The 20,901-nt window shown below is 39.3% G+C and overlaps 1 protein-coding gene across 1 annotated transcript in view; it reads right to left on the bottom strand.

Annotated features, from left to right (window-relative positions):
• FRAS1 (Fraser extracellular matrix complex subunit 1) overlaps positions 1-20,901 on the bottom strand; it is an 830,295-nt gene that overhangs the window by 456,881 nt on the left and 352,513 nt on the right. Inside the window, exon 15 of the mRNA XM_073597432.1 lies at positions 9,760-9,903. Coding sequence (XP_073453533.1) covers positions 9,760-9,903 — 144 coding nt within the window. The remainder of the gene's footprint in view (positions 1-9,759; positions 9,904-20,901) is intronic.

Here is a 20,901-nt window from a genome sequence, read left to right as displayed (position 1 = left end):
CAGTTTTCTAGTCATTATGTGATGAAAACTCTTTCTGGCATTTCTTTTTTCTTTAAGTTACGGGGGTTGCAGCCTTGTTCTGGTTATTTCTCGGTTAGGCAGGCTCTAAAGGGATATAAGAGAAGATCGTTAATCCCTGATAGTAGAAGACCGATATCTGTGGAATTACTTGGGGGTCTTTGTGGAGCAACTAAGCTAGTTTGCTTCTCAGAGTACGAAGCCTTGCTTTTCAATACAGCCTTTTCCTTTGCTTTTTTTGGTGCTTTCCGTATTTCGAAATTGGTACCTGCAAATAAGAAGGAATTGTCGGGCATTTTGTATGAACAGGTGGTAACTGACCAATTTTGAGTACATATTTGGCTGCAGCGTTCAAAAATGGATCAGGCCGGCAGAGGCTGTTTGGTCAAACTACAGGCTCAAGAGAATGGGCTAGTTTGCCCAGTGGCTTTGGTTCAGCGATTCCTGGGAGCTAGGCCTCCAGTTGGGGGGCAATTCTTTATTCATGCTAATTTAGAGCCCCTTACTAAGTATCAATTTGATTCAGTGCTCCGGAAATGCTTAAATCATTTGGGTTTATGGAATTTTAGATTCTCCTCCCACTCCTTTAGGATAGGCGCAGCATCAGAGGCAGCCGAAAGGGGTTATCGGAAACGGCCATTAAGGAGATGGGGAGGTGGAAGTCGAAATGTTTCAAATTATATGTCAGACCTAACTTGTTCATTTAAATCCCTAGGTATGCAGCAAACGGTATGGATCATAGGACACTCGTTTATATACTGAGCACGTAAGAGAGCGGAGCACTGCTGTTACTCAGCTAATTTGTCCTTGCAGCCTGAGCAGTTTAAGTTATTTTGGAAAGGAATAAGAGGCCTCCAGTGGTATCAACTGTTTTTTCACTTATCCAGATTGTACCAAGTTTGGCCCCCTCCTTCTATTTTGTTGGTACACTTAGGAGGAAATGATTTAGGGAATGATAGAACACTGGACTTGCTGGCCATGATCAAGCGAGACCTCCATCGTTTTCATATGTCTTCTGAAGGTACTACTATAGTATTTTCAGAAGTGGTTCCTCGTCTCTCTTGGTTGTCCTCTTGTCAGAGGAAGGCTATGGAGAAGATGAGAAAGAGGGTCAATAGGGCAATAGAGAAGTTCATGCCCTTGATCGGAGGTTTGTCTTATCGACACATAGGTCTTGAAGGTGGCATTCCAGGCTTGTACAGGCAGGATGGTGTTCACCTTTCAGATGTGGGTCTTGATATTTTTAATTTAGGCTTGCAGCATGACATTGAGATGGCCGCGACGGTTGGGGTGGGCCGGGCTTGATACTCAAGTCCGGCTGGTGGGGGCTGGTTATTGATATCATATTGTGAGTTCTGATAACTGAGCAGATAATAAACTAATATTGGTTGATCAATGATGTTATTGCTTGTTAATAAAAGAGTAATAAATATATATATGTGTTTAAACCAATAAAGGTGCTGCGGCCAATTTTTTGTCATATTCAATGTTTGCTGTTTTTTATTATGATGGTTTAATGGGGTTAGATTGTATTTGGGTGGTGTGGCCTACAGTCTCATGAAAAGGGGGCACAATATGGGCCCACTTGTGTGAGAGTGTGGCCATCCCTGGTTTAGTTAGTTAGTGAAGTTAAATAGGATGTGGGGCATAGGGGAAGGATACTGCCCCTTTAAGGCTAAGGGAAGCAGATTGCTGGCAGGATCCAACAGGAACTCTGGGAAGGTTCTGGAATGTTAATGAGGCTATATAAGGGGGTTACGCAAGGGAATTAACCCTCTTCCGGTAAACCAGCTAAGAAGACAGGAGCCCCCTCCCACCCGCCCTTGTCGTGAGCACTTTTATGTGGTTGGGTTACCCTGGAAGTCAGGGGGGACTGGTTATTGATATTATATTGTGGATGGCTGCTCAAGTTCTGATAACTGAGCAGATAATAAACTAATATTGGTTGATCAATGATGTTATTGTTTGTTAATAAAAGAGTAATAAATATATATGTGTTTAAACCAATAAAGGTGCCGCGGCCAATTTTTTGCCATATTCAATGTTTGGTGTTTTTTATTATGAGGGTACCTATTGCATTAAAAACAGGAGATGCATCCATTTTAGCCTCCTGCTATGTTCATATATGTGTTTTATGTTGCAGCGTGTTTTTAAAGAACACAGGTATTTGTTTTTTTTTTCTTCCAGTACGCCAAAATGCTTTACATAGTGTATAGGAATAAATGCAAATGCATGAATAAGTATTTGTACTTGTGCTTACACTACATAGTGTAGAAAACCTTTCCTAGAAACCAGTCCAGTATCTATAAAACACAGTTAAAACTGTGCATCAACCTTTTTTTTAGTACAGAAAAAAAAACTGAAAAAAATGCAGATTGATACATGTGCACAGTTGCATATAGAGTCTTAGTTACAGAGCCAGTGCAGCAGGTATTAGTGACATTTTCTTGCTGTTAGTACATAGTAATAGGTTAGGACAATATAACTAACTGACCATGAGTGTTAATGTGATCAAAACACCAACACATTTTTCCCTCCTTGTCTTTTATAGACAGTATACCAAAATGTTTCTACACCCATTGGTGTAACAAGCACTTGTCAGAATCCTTCTCAGAGCTGAATTGACAAGTAACACATCTGCCTCTGCTTCTCATGTCGCTACTAAGCAGATATACAGGTCAGTTTAGTTATTAGGTTTCCTTACTGTTTTTCTGTGAGTTACACAGTCAGTCATCCCAAAACCAATATTTCAGTCTTTGGTATATGCTGGAGAGTTAGGCAACCTTGTGTTTTCTTAAACTTCCTGGTTATCATATCTTGGGTATTAGTTGCCTGGTCTGCACAGCCACCAGAGCGATTACAAATAGGTATTTTTCTGGATTTTACATTTAGAGCTGGTTCTCTTTTGCATCAAGAACACATGCATAGTGTTCTCCATGTATTCCAATGTTCACACCAGTGCAGTGCAATCCAGTGCAGTCAATAAAAGTCAAACATGCTGCTTTTTTTTTTGGAATGCATCTGGAACACAGCAAAATGCAAGAAAAACACACCGAAACAGATGCACGGAACACCTGTGCTTGCCTGTGCGGGTAAACACGACCATCACCTGTGTGAATAAGCCTTATTTAATGTTATCTCAGCACTTAGCTCTGAAAGAGATATAAGGCCTCGTTCACACATGAGCATACTACAGCAGACACACATGTTCACCCACACAGGGATGCATAGGTGTTCTGCACACTGTCGGCATTTGAGGCTGTGCACCCACATACAGTATCTCACAAAAGTGAGTACACCTCTCACATTTTTGTAAATATTTTATTATATCTTTTCATGTGACAACACTGAAGAAATTACACTTTGCTACAATGTAAAGTAGTGAGTGTACAGCTTGTATAACAGTGTAAATTTGCTGTCTCCTCAAAATAACTCAACACAGCCATTAATGTCTAAACAGCTGGCAACAAAAGTGAGTACACCCCTAAGTGAAAATGTCGAAATTGGGCCCAAAGTTTCAATATTTTGTGTGGCCACCATTATTTTCCAGCCTTGCCTTAACTCTCTTGGCATGGAGTTCACCAGAGCTTCACAGGTTGCCACCTAAGTCCTCTTCCACTCCTCCATGATGACATCCCAGAGCTGGTGGATGTTAGAGACCTTGCGCTCCTCCACCTTCTGTTTGAGGTTTGCCCCACAGATGCTCAATAGGGTTTAGGTCTGGAAACATGCTTGGTCAGCCCATCACCTTTACCCTCAGCTTCTTTAGCAAGGCAGTGGTCATCTTGGAGGTGTGTCTGGGGTCGTTATGTTGGAATACTGCCCTGCTCTACGAAGGGAGGGGATCATGCTCTGCTTCAATATGTCACAGTACGTGTTGGCATTCATGGTTCCCACAATGAACTGTAGCTCCCCAGTGCCGGCAGCACTCATGCAGCCCCAGACCATGACCCTCACACCACCATGCTTGACTGTAGGCAAGACACACTTGTTTTTGTACTACTCACCTGGTTGCCGCCACACATGCTTGACATCATCTGAACCAAATAAGTTTATCTTGGTCTCATCAAACCACAGGACATGGTTCCAGTAATCCATGTCCTTAATCTGCTTGTCCTCAGTGAACTGTTTGCGGGCTTTCTTGTACATCATCTTTAGAAGAGGCTTCCTTTTGGGATCACAGCCATGCAGAGCAACTTGATGCAGTGTGTGGCGTATGGTCTGAGCACTGACAGGCTGACCCCCTACCCCTTCATCCCCTGCAGCAATGCTGGCAGCACTCATACAACTATTTCCCAAAGACAACTTCTGGATATGACACTGAGCACGTGCACTCATCTTCTTTGGTCAACCATGGCAAGGCCTGTTTTGAGTGGAACCTGTCCTGTTAAACCACTGTATGGTCTTGGCCACTGTGCTGTAGCTCAGTTTCAGGGTCTTGACAATCTTCGTATAGCCTAGGCTATCTTTATGTAGAGCAACAATTCTTTTTCTCAGATCCTCAGAGAGTTCTTTGCCATGAGGGGCCATGTTGAACTTCCAGTGACCAGTATGAGAGAGAGTGAGAGCGATAACGCCAAATTTAACGCACCTGCTCCCCATTCACACCTGAGACCTTGTAACACTAACGAGTCACATGACACCGGGGAGGGAAAGTGGCTAATTGGGCCCAATTTGGACATTTTCACTCAGGGGTGTACTCACTTTTGTTGCCAGAGGTTTAGACATTAACATTAAGGGATATGTGTTGAAGAGACAGCAAATTTACACTGTTATACAAGCTGTACACTCACTACTTTACATTGTAGCAAAGTGTCATTTCTTCAGTGTTGTAACATGAAAATATATAATAAAATATTTACAAAAATGTGAGGCGTGAACTCACTTTTTTGACATATTGTAGATGTCAAATTAGTAGCAGCAGCTGTGTCCATGCAGCCAATTCATTCAATTGACATGAATGACAATGCCTGCAAGGGGATGCACAGAACACCTGTGTATCCCCATACAGGTAATCACAGCCTTCACATAGGCATATGCTATAGTTCACCTGTGTGAACAAGGCCTAAGAAGATAACAAGAGATTATGCTCATCCAATGTCACCAATAATTGAAATAGCACTTTTAAATTGGCTTATAATCTAATTTAATTTAGCTTTTAGCCACCTTTTTGTCACTTTAGATTCTCACTTTTCTCATGTTTCCAATTTTTAAAGTAAGCCTAAGAGCTAAAAACATCAATAACAGAACCACAAAACCTCTCCATGAATGCACTTGCTGCCTCTGTAAATTCAGGAGAGTTTCTCTTGTCAGCTCTGCCCATAGAGCAGGAAATTAAGTGCTTCCATGAAGCATTATTGTTTGGCAGCATGGTTCATTCACTCAACTGATGGACTACACCACAGTATCAAGCAATCAACCAGCACATGCTGCCTCCTTTACTGCAAGTGGCTGTGTCAGTTTTCTGGATCTTTTCAGTCTTGAGCTGAATGCTTACTGAGCCAAATAATAGCCATAAAGAAGACAAAATGCTCCCAGTCTATTATCGCTCCTCACTAGCAAGTTAACTTGAGGTTTCTTTAAACAACGTAGTCACACATGAATGTTTAGTATAATTTCTACAAAAATATCCCAAGGGTTTAATTTACTAATAAATAAGCTGCTTACTTTGCAAGGGAATTTTTTACTTTTTAAGGGAAAAATTCCATAGCTTAGTGATTGTAGTGAAAATTGACCTTTACGAAGAACACCCAATCATGTGCAAGGATAAGAAAAAGAAAAACAGGACTTTTGTTTGCACACGACGGAAGTCAGAAGAACTTCACCTCATTTACAAAGCTAAGGGAACATTCTCTTGCAAAGTGAACAGCCAATTTTCTTTTAGAATATCAACCCTCTGAAGCCTCACATTCCTTAAAAATTTTCATTGTAAGTATTTTCCAAACATACAGTACATACATACAACATATTGTACACTTACCTTCATTATACCATAAAAATAAGTAGAAAAGTTATTATAGGATGTCTACCCAATCTCCATTACAAAGATAAACTGACTACTGAGATCTATGTCATTTAGTATTTATTCAAAACAAATACACAATCAAAAGACAGTGCATCTAATCTACAGGCAGATGTTTATTCAGTTTTTATTACACTAACTACCTTTGCTTCTCATTTCAGCAACTGCCACAACCGTGTCCCTGTTATCAACACAGCTCAGCATTGCAGTTTTTTCATTTCAGCAACCAATCACTACCAATTGTTACACTAGGTGCACTGCACCCCTAGTGTCTAGTTTGGGATAAAAAATGATACCTAAGGGAAGAAGATGAGCCTTGACTACAAACATACCGCAGTGTGGTTTGCTCTTTCAAATTAGGACTCGTATGGTGTTCTGGCACCTATGTTACATGTCTAGGTGTAATAAAGAGATATGGCTAAGTGTGTCCAGGCAGTTAAAGTGGAACTACACTGCATCTAAGCACCACAAATGCTATTTGATTAATTTTTATTATTCAAAACAAACTCATTCATCCATTCATGTCTTCATGCTTAATTCTGCTGAGAAATCACTTTGAAAACACCCCCCTAGTATTTCTGGCTGTGGCCATCTTGAGTAAGGGGGCAGATGATTCATGTAGCATTTACTTCCTGAAATTCATCTGCCCTTAGCTCAGGCATTCAGGTGGGAGGGTGTGCTCTGCTAAAAAAAAACTTCCTCCCCTTCTGAAGACTCCTGGGATGTATGACATAATTTGCCTAGGCCTGGAAACCAAGAAGTAACTGAAGAAATATCCAAAAAAAAATCTAAAACAAGTAAATATGATTTACTTTCATATTTACTAATGCTAGCAGCATAAGGATTAAAACTAGTTAATGTTGATTAGGAGAGTAGAGTTCCACTTTAAAGAGTTATCAGTAAAAAAAGGAATTGCAACTTGTCTACTGGGGCCACTACACTGCTAAGTGTAGCGCAAAGCAATATATCAGGCATTTATTCTTTCACTTTCAAAGGCAGAAAGAATAAATACAAAACATTTTCTGTGAGCAAAATACTCAAACAAGCACTTTAGTACAGTAATTGCTTCATCTGTTGAAAGTGCTTTGGCAATAGAGAGTGCAATGTTCATGTGTGATTAAATATCACCTATATTTAACAGTAACACCACCGCTACCTTAGCGTACATATACATTACTTTTTAAGGTTAACGGACCCAAAAGAGTGAGAAATGGATTTTTAAAGTTAATGGAAGCAATCCCTGCATCGCAGGCTCTTTTATTCTAGCTCGCATAACTAATTTAATCTGATTGTAGGTTTGGACAAAATATGAATTTGTGCGAAATGCATTTTTTTTTTAAGCCCTTTTAGCATTTTTAACTCTGCTGATACTGGAGAAACACTGACACAATAGGAAACCTATGGTAACAATATTTATTTTTTTGTTAAATTGATATCCTTATCTAAAAGCAATCTGTTAGCATGCTGTTATTGTTGATATCTGGCGCAGGAGAGTATTGTGCAAGCCAGAAATTATGTGATTTTTGCAGTCGACAAAAAATGTTCAGTGCGGTGATAACTGAGTTATTGATCAAAACATAATGATTGCAAAAAAGCCACAAAAATTGTGAAAGTTTTATGCTTCAAAACTTTGTTGTATACATATAATGTCAGTACAAAACTACATGTTCTGAAGGAAAACTATCCAGAATCAGGAGCCAACTTTATAAGCGATTTATTAACATTCTACTTTTTCCCTCCATATAATGGCAACTGTTGTATTGCTGACAACTTTTACTTGGCACTCTTTAAAATAAAGAGAAGAAGGTCTTGGAGGAAATAGTCAAAAAGCTAAACTCCATGAAAACATTGAAATACACAGATGAAATACATATTCAGAAACTGGTATTCATGCAGCGATCGCACATTCTGACAACAAAATCCATGTTTTTTTTTCTGACGGATGTTGGCTCAAACTTGTCTTGCATACACACGGTCACACAAATCTTGTCGGAAATTCCGAACATCAAGAACGCGGTGACGTACAACACGTACGACGAGCCGAGAAAAATGAAGCTCAATAGCCGGTGCGGCTCTTCTGCTTGATTCCGAGCATGCGTGGAACTTTGTGCGTCGGGATTGTGTACGCGCGATCAGAATTTACGACAACAGATTTTGTTGTCGGAAAATTTGAGATCCAGATCTCAAATTTTGTTTGTCAGAAATTCAGACAGAAAATGTCCGATGGAGCCTTCACACGGTCAGAATTTCCGACAACAAGCTCCCATCGAACATTTCCCGTCTGAAAATCCGACCGTGTGTACGCGGCATTAGTTGTTCCTTATCAGTACATTTGCATGCGCCACACCTGAAATTAGCTCCCAATAATGTCTATCCCTATCCCAGTCTGAAAGTTATTATATAGGGGCTGATACCACGGGAAATGTAGATACTAAAGCAGCCCATAGATGATTTAATTTTCTTTCCTTTTACACCGGGTGAAAGAAAGAAAATCGCTAAATTTCTCCATCAACACGTTCAGTGTTGATGGAGAAATGCCTTCCAAAGCCCTAGTGTGTTCTGCCAGCAGGGGGGAGTGGGAAGCCTTCTCGGCCAGCAGAATACAATGCTAGCAGCTATAGACATTGGCAATAATCACATGGAGAAAAAAGTCAGACAGGCTTGTTGTATCCAAGTCAGTCGATAGATCAGCTTGGATACAATTAGCCTGCCCATAGATGGGTCGAATCTCGGAAAGTACCCACTGAACCGGTCAAATTTCAATCCATATTTGGCAGGATTTACATTTGTTGTTTGTAAATATACATTTAATGCTTTATCAGCTAATACACAGGTGTATTTGTTTGTGTCTATTATATCTGCCTGAAGTTTGGTTTAAAGACTATCAGCGGCATCTTGTTTGTTGCACACCACTTAGGCCTGAGATAAGTGAAAATTATATACCTTGTACAAGGATTTGCATAAAAAAAAAGCTTTCCAGATCTGCTAGGCATGTTACATTTACACAAATCATGCAGTAAGCATTAGGTAAAAACATTAGTAGGCTGCAATAGTGTTGATTAGCCTTGATTGCAAATTTCAACCATAGCTCAAATTACTTTAATATAGTTGTTCCGTTGCTGTCGTACCTACATCTATATTAATTATACATATACAGTTTTCATGTTTAGCATACGACTTTATGTGGGGTACAGGCCCATTAGCCTTTTGAGAGTAGTGGTTATGTGAAGAGACACGTCACTGAAACAATAGTCCATTTTCATCTATAAAAATGATACATGTCTAGCTAAAAATGCTTATAATATGGTGAATGAAAATCACTAAGTAATAAAATGTAAACTATTATGTTAATAAAATATGCATCAATGGTGATATTGTATAATAATGGACTATAAAAATGACCCATTTTGCTTTGTGCAGTTACCATAAATTGTTCATCAAATACTATCCTCCCACAAGGATAAAAATCATCTTCCAGAGCCCAACCGTAGCTAGGAAAATGTTTATACACTAAGTGAAATTTTTTCTATTAACGTCAACCAAAAAAAAATCAACATATTTTTTTTTTTCCTGGGACTCTCCTTCAACTTCAGTATGTTGCAACATGCTCTACTAATGGTGTTATTTATTCTTGGGAGATGCAATCAGCTATTGCACACATATACCCATGTCTCCTTACTGAGGTCATATAAGGTAACTGATAACAGGAGCAGAATTACCTTCACAAGTTCCATTCTGTTCAAAGAATCCTAGGCCGCAGCTGGCTACACAACGTCCCTGATGTTTCACCTGCAGTGGGTCCTTGCATATTATACAGTCATTTTCTGAAGCCCCGTTACACTCTGAGCAGGTTTCATGACAAGCTAAAACAGAAGATACTATGATTAACCATTACACACAGATATGCGTACACACACACACCAACACACACTTTTGGCACATATGTACAAAGGCTTATGCTTAGCATGTTGTATCATTCTTGCCACTATTGTATAAATCTGTCAATGTTTATATCATAATTGTATTTCACAGCATGTTGAAAAAGATACAGAAATAGGTGCTGAGCCCCGGAGGACCATGTAAGCAAAAGGCGGCTTTACTCTACACGGTTCCCTTGTTAGACTTTCCATTTTTTCTAAATTAGAGATGTATAAATATAAGTAATAATGAACAATATCTGCTTTGCAGAAGGACCAGCTTGAGTGCTTTTGGGAATGTGTGCAGCTGTGGAGGGGCTATGTTTGCTATCATAAGAAAGGAAATGCATGCTATACACTTTGCTCTTCATTACTGTCTCCTTTATAAAACAAGTTCTCGAAAATTACAACTGATGTCTAATTAACATACCTGTGTTCTTTCATGGAAGTATGAAAAAGATGTTATGTTAGTGGTATAAACAGTTTGGAAAGCACAGTCATGGTGGTTATACAACACGTGCTTACATGTAAAACAGTGTAAGCACATTGGTAACAAAGTTTCTATTCAATAGAACACAACTGTATAACCTCAATCATACTTGTTCAGTCCTTTGCATTCCCTTGCATTGACAGAAAGCAAATAAGATCATGGAATGGTGAAATGTAGGGAGAGATCATTAGGGGACAGGCGTGGGATACAAAGGAAGAGAAAGACAGAGAAAGACACTATAGAAAGCCCATTTGAAAAGAGAAGGGGAACACTAAGGGCACTTTCACACTGGGTTGGGGGGTGTCAGCAGTAAAGCGTCGCTATTTTTAGCGGCGCTATACTGACGTTTTAGCTGCACTCTTTGGTCGCTAGCTGGGTGCTTTTAACCCCCGCTAGTGGCCGATGTAGTGTTAATAGTGCCCGCAAGCGCGGCTGCCACAGCACATTACAGGTGCTTCAGAGGTGCTGCCCATTGATTTCAATGGGCAGGGGCACTTTAGGAGTGGTGTATACACTGCTCCTAAAGCACCCCAAAGATACTGCTTGCAGGACTTTTTTTTAACATCCTGCAAGCACACCACTCCAGTGTGAAAGCACTCGGGCTTTCACACTGGCGTGACAGGAGAGGCGCTTTACTGGCGCTTTGCAGGCGCTATTTTTAGTGCTAAAACGCCTGTAAAGCGCCTCAGTGTGAAAGAAGCCTAAGGGTGTGTGCCTAAAGGTGGGGATAAGACAGGGCACATTGGTTCTGGAAGGTTCCGAATAGGATTGGAGTATATGGGTTGCCAAACACCATTTCTCCCCACCTTCATTTCATGTAACTACCCCTTAACATTTACTTTAATGGCCAGTCTAGACATATGTAAAGGAATTGGACAGAAGACACAGTTTTTTGGCTAAAATGACAAAAATAGTTCATTATAAGGGTCAAAAGATTAATATGTTGTTCCTACACTAGCTGAAAATAACATACTAATCCATCAATTTAACACATATCATCGGTCTACAAAATCATATACTGTAATATTCATATTTAAGTATCCTTCAATCCTCAGCTAAAGACAGTGTTTAAAATTTTAATCACCTATCCATAATAGGAAGTCATTTTTTCTGAACAATTTATGGAAGCTAAGTTCAAATATTTTAAGTTGGAAACAGATCAGTGTTAAAAAAAGCTGACTAGGTTAAAACCCATTTTACAAATGTCAAGTATGTAGTCAGCTCTTCATTCAGTAACTGTACTACAAAAGTTGGCAGATCTAAAAAAAAAAAAAAACATTTATATTACTGAAATATAATCTTACCAGCTTGTCCTCAGTTAACTCCGTTGCAACATCATACAAAAAACATGCACACTCTTGCCATAACACCTCAGTGAGACAAGATGGCAAACGTGCACCTACTTGTTCAAGTGTTATTAAAGAGATCAAAATGATGTCGATTTTTAGTATTTATGACATAATCTCTTGTGCCTGAAGAAGTGTATGTTGCTGAAGTGTCATTTATTGAGGCTTAGGGGAGTTTTCATGTTTTACCCCTAACACCCAGAGATGGCTTATTTTCTGAACACATTATAAATATACTTTACTCCTGTCAAGAAAGTACACTTAACCCTACCTATAAATAGGAGACCTTAAATCTTGATGGTGGAGCTAAAAATGAAAAACTGATAACCACATGAAAGCATGTAGTGAGATGTAAGTTTAAGGGAACCTACTGTATATTCTCATGTGCAAACACAGAATGACTATACTAGTCCTTCCTTTTTACTATATGTGTTTGAATTTATCATTCTAGGTCCCTAATAGAGACCTCAAAATACTACTCTTCTCTTGATTGCTGGACAGACTGCTCAAGAATATAGAACAGTGGCACAAATACATAGGATTGGACAGACTTACAGTAGTTCTGCATCCTACTAGGGCCCTATTTAACAAAAGGCAGGTGTTGGCCTTTGCCTTTGGAAGCAGTCAAGAAGGTTATGCGGGCTTAGAAAAACATGGAATTTACTGACCAATTTACTGATGTGGCACCACATCCATAGACATATGAGAAGAACGAAAATAAGAAAAAACTGGATTTTCAAGGTGCCATTCTTAACCCCAAAGAAGTGAATACTTGGTTAGTTTAAAATACATACATAATTTTTTTCATTTACAAAAATGTACAAATTCAGTAGTTCCATAAAAACCTTTCAGTGCAGTATACTGCATGTAGGAGGATCCCTAAGAAAGGCACTCATTCTGCTAGACCCATACGTTTCCATATAGAAAATTATATTCAATGTACAGATAGTATAATAACTGTATTTAGGCCAGACTGCAGAAAACAATTGGGAGCCAGTGTCTACGCGTTTGGCCATTTACTGGCATCCTCAGGAGACCATACATATGACCAAGATCTGGTGACGCTAAATCCAAATAGTAAAGATGCCCCTGGTCATCTCAGAGCATGGAATGGGCACGTAGTAAAAATGGCTAGTAGGAACCGTAGAAGGGCAGTGCAAAAACTGTTCCAATAGATAGAGATTATATAAAAGAATATCTTTATAAGTAAATATGGGTTTGCATAACACCACAGAATTTATCATGCATTTTTGTTTTATCATTTTTGTACAGTCGTGAACGGTTACAATTTCTGCTAGGATTGTGTTCCTGTTTATGACACTCACTATGTTTCCTGGTGTCTACTGTCATTAAGACATAAAGGGATGAAAAATCCAAAATTTTAATAACTGTCACCAGATAACTAATGAAAAAAGTTTTGGCTATAGATACATAGATTTTGCCTATAGCCACATTTGGCAATAGATAGATTTTTATGCAGCACAGATAATTAGCTTTAATGATATAAAAAGGACTAGGCTTGCTTAAAATTAGTAGATCTTCATATAAAACCAGAGACTGAAAAAGATTTAAATTTTACCAAATTACTAAGTACAGTAAAATGTTTATTAAAGGAGACCCGTAATTTTGACAGGTTCATAGGAAACATGGAGTGGGCGTGGAGTGCCAAAAATTACAGTGGGAACCTTAGGACATCTGTGCCATATACTATACTTGCTGGAAAAAGAATGCATGTATATGTGAGCGCTGAAACTAGAAACAAGCTTTTAGCACTAAATATTTTTGTAATTATCAAGGACATGTAATGTGTATGACTAGCCAAAAAAATAAATCTGCTTCTTCTCTTTGATTTCTACACTGCAGTACTTTGTAGAGGAGTTAAGCCATCAGTTAATGCATTATTGGCTGTGCCAGTTGTGGTATATCAAATTATATCAGCAAAAATGAAAGCACAGCCATGTATTATTTTATATCTTATCCTTATTTCATATATCATATATCATATGCTTATTTTAACCAACGCGTTATATCATATGCATTGTATTATTAAATAACCATTTTCCACTGCATAATGGGATTGTAAAACAGAGCAGGAATATAATGCATTTCTAGACATTAGAATGCTGTGACAAAGACAGAAGTGAAGGACTGTAAAAACATTTACTAATACACATGTCAAATTTGCTTTGGTTGAGTTCTCCTCAATGTCAAGACTGTTATTACCATATTTAAACTTGTGATCCAGTGCCCAGGGCAGCAGATATATTTGTGATTAAATTTAGGAAGAGAACTGTAAGAAAAGGGGGTGTAAGGGTTGTTTTGAAGAGTAGGAAGATGTACTAAAGTTTAGTCAAAAATCAAAGTGATACTAAACACACACTGTTTAATTTACATTGTCCCTTCTATTTCTGTATGTGGATGATAGCACTGTAATTATTTCAATAATTTAGAAAAGAAATCTAAGTACCTTTTTTTTAAATTGATATACAACTGTCATAGGACCCAGATCTTTCCCAGCCTGTCTGCAGGGAAACATAAGCAGGAGGAGCTTCTAGTCCTCTGCTGCTGGTCACATGTTCAAAAAAAACAGCCTTTTGAATACACAGTAAAAATAAATAAATAATATCAATAAACTGTTTTAACCACTTGTCGACGAGCTCACGCCGATATACGTCAGCAAAGTGGCACGTTCCCGCAAATCGCCGTATGGGTACGTCTTCCCCTTTAAGAGCCATAGCGCGCTGCACGGCGGGGGGATCTGATGCGTGTGGCCGTTGGGCGTGGTCGCTGCTGGCTACCCACGATCGTGGGCACGAGAGCCAGAATGGGGATTTGTGTGTGTAAACACACAAATCTCTGTTCTGACAGGGAAGAAGAGACCTATCTGCTGTTTGTAGTAATTAAAAACAGCGATATGCCTCCTCCCCCAGTCAGTTCCATCCCCCCACAGTAAGAAACACTCACGAGGGAACACATTTAACCCCTTGATCGCCCCCTAGTGTTAACCCCTTCCCTGACAGTGACATTTATAGTAATATATGCATTTTTATAGCTCCGATCGCTGTATAGATGTCAATGGTCCCAAAAATGTATCAAAAGACTTTTTTACCAAAAATATGTAGAATACATTTTGGCCTAAACTGATGAAGAAATTTGTTTTTTAAAAACATTTTTGGGGATATTTATTATAGCCTGGTCATTAAGGGGGTAAATCTTTCTGGTCTTTAAGTGATTAAATTGTCATACAAATATATATTTGAAATTAAAGTTATATTATTTTTTGGGAAAACCATGGTGTGGGCAGATTTCTGCCAGTCACAGGCTGTGTCACACCCCTCCAGCCTGTGTCTTAGAATAAGAGGGAAGTGAAGTATTCATCAATCTACATGCAATAGCCCACCCCTATTGTGTTTAGCTGGTTAGTGGGTATGGAGGAGAAGGGATGGAGTGTGCTGTTATCTACTCTCTGTATACACTCACATGTGTGGCTCTATAGTTACATGGGCTGGTCAGATGTGATTGGGAGAAAATGCTCAGCATAGGAACTCACTGAAAACTGAGCATGTGCAGAGTTGCCAACACAGCTGCAAAATCCCTAGCTGAATTGGGGACATAAACAGAAAATGGAGATAGAGAGCAGCAGTATCAACCAGGTTTTTTGTAGAATACAGAAAACAAATCTCATAATGACTGAGTGACTATGAATAGCATGTAATAAAGCATTTATTGATAATTTTTTTTATGAAGTGGCTTTAGTGACACTTTAAACCATCTCTGGTTCCTCTTGTTTTTTCATCTTTACAACTGAAATTGGGACATACTCCCCCGAATAGCATGTTCTAGCAATATTAATTAGTAAAATAATTGGAAAACACAAGTAGAAGAATTTATGGAAAATAGGAGCTATATTTCAGAAGTGCCAAGGGCAGCATAATGTTTGTGGTTCTGTACAAAGTATGTTAAGATGTGTTTAGTGACTGTATGCAACACATTGCTCGATTAAACCTGTAAAATTCACAGGCACTTAACGATGGGAGATCTATTGCTAAAATGAGTAATGAACAGGGAATTTTATCTACAGCCTTCATATATGGAGGTTTCAATTACTGGAACAAAATAATACTTGTGACTGCCTGGCATATCTTATGACTTCAACTGAATGTTATATTTTATTGAAAGATAGAGGACATTTAAATGTTCACATTAATCATGGCCTTGGCCATTTCTTGTATTGATTTATCTGACAAGATGACTGTCAGCTCTAGCTTACATAGTGAAAGCTTTAAGTTCAGGCTTATATCTTACTCCCCAAGACAGGTCTACAGCGAAATGTCAGCAATATTTACAATGACAAGTTGTATTTGCAAATTCTGTGCGGAAAGCAGCATACTGAGCATTTTAAACATCAAGGAACCTTAAGAGAAACAAGGAGGAAGCCATTGTTGACCTCCTTCTGCAAATACTAGTCCCCTAGCTGACTTTAGCCTTAATACTTTCCGGGTCACTGGCACAGATTTAGCAGGCAGCCAAAATTGTTAGGAAAAAGTAAAATCCTGCATGCTTGTTCCAGCTTAGTGACAGGGAACAGCTACGAAAGTATTTTCAAAGGTTGGCAATGGCAGCCTATATAATGTATTTTTAGGATGGGTTTCCTTTCAGAAATATGGAGGCTAAAAATATTTTGTTAACATGGTCAGGTACATGGGGAGAATATTAGATGGATGATTACAATTTCAAGAGTAAACAAACTGATTGACAAAATGCATAGAAAATACAGTAGTGTTAGTATACCATCTACAGAAGCTTTAAAAAAGCCAACAATCTTAGTCTTAGATAGACATCATGCTGCCAAGTTGCCTGTTCAGACACAGTTCTTGTACAGTATGTAGGCCTACATACATTATTACAGTGTTGGAAGAGAGACCACCAATGTATTTACTGTAGGGAAGTCAGTAAGGCTTTTTCATGTAAGCAATGTGACTGCCAAGGTTTCCAGTAGTGGTATCAATGTGTAAGGCTAAAGGTTAAAATTTGAAAGTTATAATTCTGAGGTAAGCTTAACCACCTCAATACAGGGCACTTACACCCCCTTCCTGCCCAGACCAATTTTCAGCTTTCAGTGCTCTCACACTTTGAATGACAATTACTCAGTCATGCATCACTGTACCAATATGAAATTCGCATCCTTTTTTTCACACAAATAGAGCTTTCTTTTGGTGGTATTTAATCACTACTGGTTTTTTTCTTTTTTGTGCTATAAATAAAAAAAGACCATAAATTTTGTGAAAAAAATGCCTTTTTCTTTGTTTCTCTCATAAAATTTTGCAAATTAGTAATTTTTCTTCATAAATTTTGGCCAAAATTTATACTGCTACATAGCTTTGGTAAAAATAACCCAAATTAGTGTATATTATTTGGTCTTTGTGAAAGTTATAGAGTCTACAAACTATGGTGCCAATCACTGAAAATTGATCACATCTGATCAGGCCTTCAGTACATCAGGTGTATCTCATTTCTTGAGACACTAACTAATGCCGGCCATACACGGTTTGAATTTCGTAAGAATTTTCTTTCGAAAATCGTATGAAAGAATTTTCGTACGAATCTCGCACCATTAGTGGGCTGCAACAATGGCCGATTTTCGTGCGGCAATCAAATTTGAGGAATCGGACATGTTGGAAATTTAAAAAAAAACTAACGATTTTCTAATCAATGATGGGAGAATCGTGCGACAAATGTAATAAGAAAAGAAAATTTACGGAGAGAAAAGAAGATTCCCGGCCACAAAAATTGTTTTCTGTAGCTACATGCGGTGATATTGAAGGCTTGGTCGGCCGAATTTCGAAAATCAATGGTGGCATCATCGGATCACAAAAAAACAAACTTTCTGATTTTGAAAAGAAAATTCGTTCAAAATTCAACTGTGTATGGCCTGCATAAGTCAGGAAAGTACAATTACCCCCCAAATGACCCCTTTTTAGAAAGCAGACATTCCAAGGTATTAAGTAAGTAGCATGGTGAGGTTTTTTTAAGTTGCATTTTTTCCCACAATTCTTTGCAAAAAGAAGATTTTTTTTTTTTTTTTTTTACAAAATTGTCATATTATCAGGTTATTTCTCACACACAGCATATGCATACAACAAATTACACCCCAAAATACATTCTGCTACTCTTCCCGAGTATAGCGATACCACATGTGTGAGACTTTTACACAGCCAGACCACATACAAAGGCCCAACATTGAAGTAACACCTTCAGGCGTTCTACGAACATAAATTACACATCTCATTTCTCAACCACCTATTACACTTTTGAAGGCCCTGGAGCACCAGGACAATGGAATTGCCCACAAAATGACCCCATTTTGGAAAGCAAACATCCCAACGTATAATCTATGAGGCATAGTGAGTCTTTTGAACGGTTCATTTTTTTCCAGAAGTTTTTGGAAAATGTGTAAAAAAAATGAAAACGCATTTTTTTTAATGCAAATTATTATTATTATTAATGATATTTCTAACACATAGCATGTATATAGCAAAAATGACACCCCAAAATACATTTTGCTATTCTTCTCGAGTATGGCGATACCACATGTGTAAGACTTTTACACAGCCTGGCCACATACAGAGGCCCAACATTGAAGTAGTACCTTCAGACGTTCTAGGAGCATAAATTACACATCTCATTTCATTCCTACCTATCACACTTTTGAAGGTTCTTGAGCACCAGGACAGTGGAATTACCCACAAAATGACCCAATTTTGGAAAGCAAACACCCCAACATATATTCTATGAGGCATGGGCTGCAGATAGGCACTCGGGTACTCTGATGGGCTGCAGATAGGTGCCTGGGTAACTTGATGAGCTACAGACAGGTACTCGGGTACTCTGATGGCCTGGTGAGAGGTAATTGGGTACTCTGATGGCCTGGTGGCAGGTACTCGGGTACTCTGATGGCCTGGTGACAGGTACTCGGGTACACTGATGGCTTGGTGACAGGTACTCGGGTATTCTGATGGCCTGGTGACAGGTACTCGGGTACTCTGATGGCATGGTGAGAGGTACTCGAGTACTCTGATGAGCTACAGATAGGTACTCGGGGACTGGTATTTGGGTACTCTGAAGGGTGGTGACAGGTACTCAGGTACTCGGTACTCATATGATGGACTGTGACAGGTACTCGGGTACTCAGATGAACTGTGACAGGTACTCGGGTACTTAGATGGACTGTGACAGGTACTCAGATGGACTGTGACAGGTACTCATGTACTCTGGCACTCATATGGACTGTGACAGGTACTCAGGTACTCGGGTACTCAGATGAACTGTGACAGGTACTCGGGTATTCAGATGAACTGTGACAGGTACTCGGGTACTCAGATGGACTGTGACAGGTACTCGGATGAACTGTGACAGGTACTCAGATGAACTGTGACAGGTACTTTGATGGGTGGTGACAGGTACTTTGATGGGTGGTGACAGGTCCTCTTTATTGGGGGGGCAATCAGTGTGTGTTGGTGTACACTGTAAGCGGTAACAAGATGTTACCGCAATCTCCTTCACACACACGATTGGTGTGTGAGGAGGAGAACCCGGTAACATCTCGTTACCGCTCTATATTTACATTTAGTGATGGCTTGTGAAAGGATCACAACCGATCACATGGTAAACAGCCTCCGGCCAATGGCTGTTTACCAGCGTCGGTGACAAGCAGTGTTCCCGGGAACATGCCGCCACAAACGTACATGCGCAGCGCGCATGCGCCGTGCAAAGTGGGGCGGCACCATCTGTGATCACGTGGTAAACAGCCATGCCCAATGGCTGTTCACCCCCTCGGTGGTGAGCGATGTCTCCGTGACACGCCGCCACCGAAGGTACAGGGCTGCGCACACACGATCGCACGCATGCCCTGTTTAAATGGACGGACGTCATATGACGCCCACCCAGAACAAGAGCTGCGCCGCCTGGCTGTCATATGACAGCCGGCGGGAGGCAAGCAGTTAATGGTGCCATCAGCGCACTAGTCACAGTACTCCCTTATATGTCATAAGGATGGATCAAGCATTGTAAATGTAGAATTTTCAGGAATATCATATGTTGCATTGTGCCAAACTATAGGGTTCCAGCAGAGTTTGCTAAGTCATATTATAAATATTGTTATTTTAAAACTGGACATGGCAGAATTTCTCCCCAGACTAAAGATTTTCAATTTCTTTTAGGGAAATCAGCATGCATCAGTAAGGGCTGTGGCAGTGGTGTGAGCATATTAGGATACAGTTACCTCACTAATAATCTGTATTGTTTTGCCAAAATATATTAAAATGTCCAGCATTTGGTGGACTTTGCCTTGACATATTTCTACATACAGTATAACGGATACAGTTGTGCTCATAAGTTTACATACTCTGGCAGAATTTATGATTTCTTGGCCATTTTTCAGAGAATATGAATGATAACATGAAAACTTTTCTTTCATTCATGGTTAGTGTTAGGCTGAAGCCATTTATTATCAATCAACTGTGTTTACTCTTTTTAAATAATAATCACAACAGAAACTACTCAAATGACCCTGATCAAAAGTTTAGATACCCTGGTGATTTTGGCCTGATAACATGCACACAAGTTGACACAAAGGGGTTTGAATGGCTATTAAAGGTAACCATCTTCACCTGTGAGCTGTTTGCTTGTAATTAGTGAGTGTGTATAAAAGGTCAATGAGTTTCTGGACTCTTGACAGATCCTTGCATCTTTCATCCAGTGCTGCACTAAGGTTTCTGGATTCTAAATCATGGGAAAAGCAAAAGAATTGTCAAAGGATCTGTGGGAAAAGGTAGTTTAACTGTATAAAACTGGAAAGGGATATAACAAGATATCTAAGGAATTGAGAATGCCAATCAGCAGTGTCCAAACTCTAATCAAGAAATGGAAAATTAGGGGTTCTGGTGAAACCAAACCACGGTCAGGTAGACCAACTACAGTTTCAGCCACAACTGCCAGGAAAATTGTTCCTGATGCAAAGAAAAACCCACTTCAGGTGAAATACAGGACTCTCTGAAAACATGTGGTGATGCACAATAAGGAGGCACTTGAAGAAAGATGGGCTGCATG

Source organism: Aquarana catesbeiana, linkage group LG01 (genome assembly GCF_042186555.1).
Source record: "Aquarana catesbeiana isolate 2022-GZ linkage group LG01, ASM4218655v1, whole genome shotgun sequence".
In the NCBI taxonomy this organism is placed as follows: domain Eukaryota; kingdom Metazoa; phylum Chordata; class Amphibia; order Anura; family Ranidae; genus Aquarana; species Aquarana catesbeiana.
The sequence above is the reverse complement of the archived record's forward strand: the minus strand, read 5'-3'. Positions and strand labels throughout refer to the sequence as shown.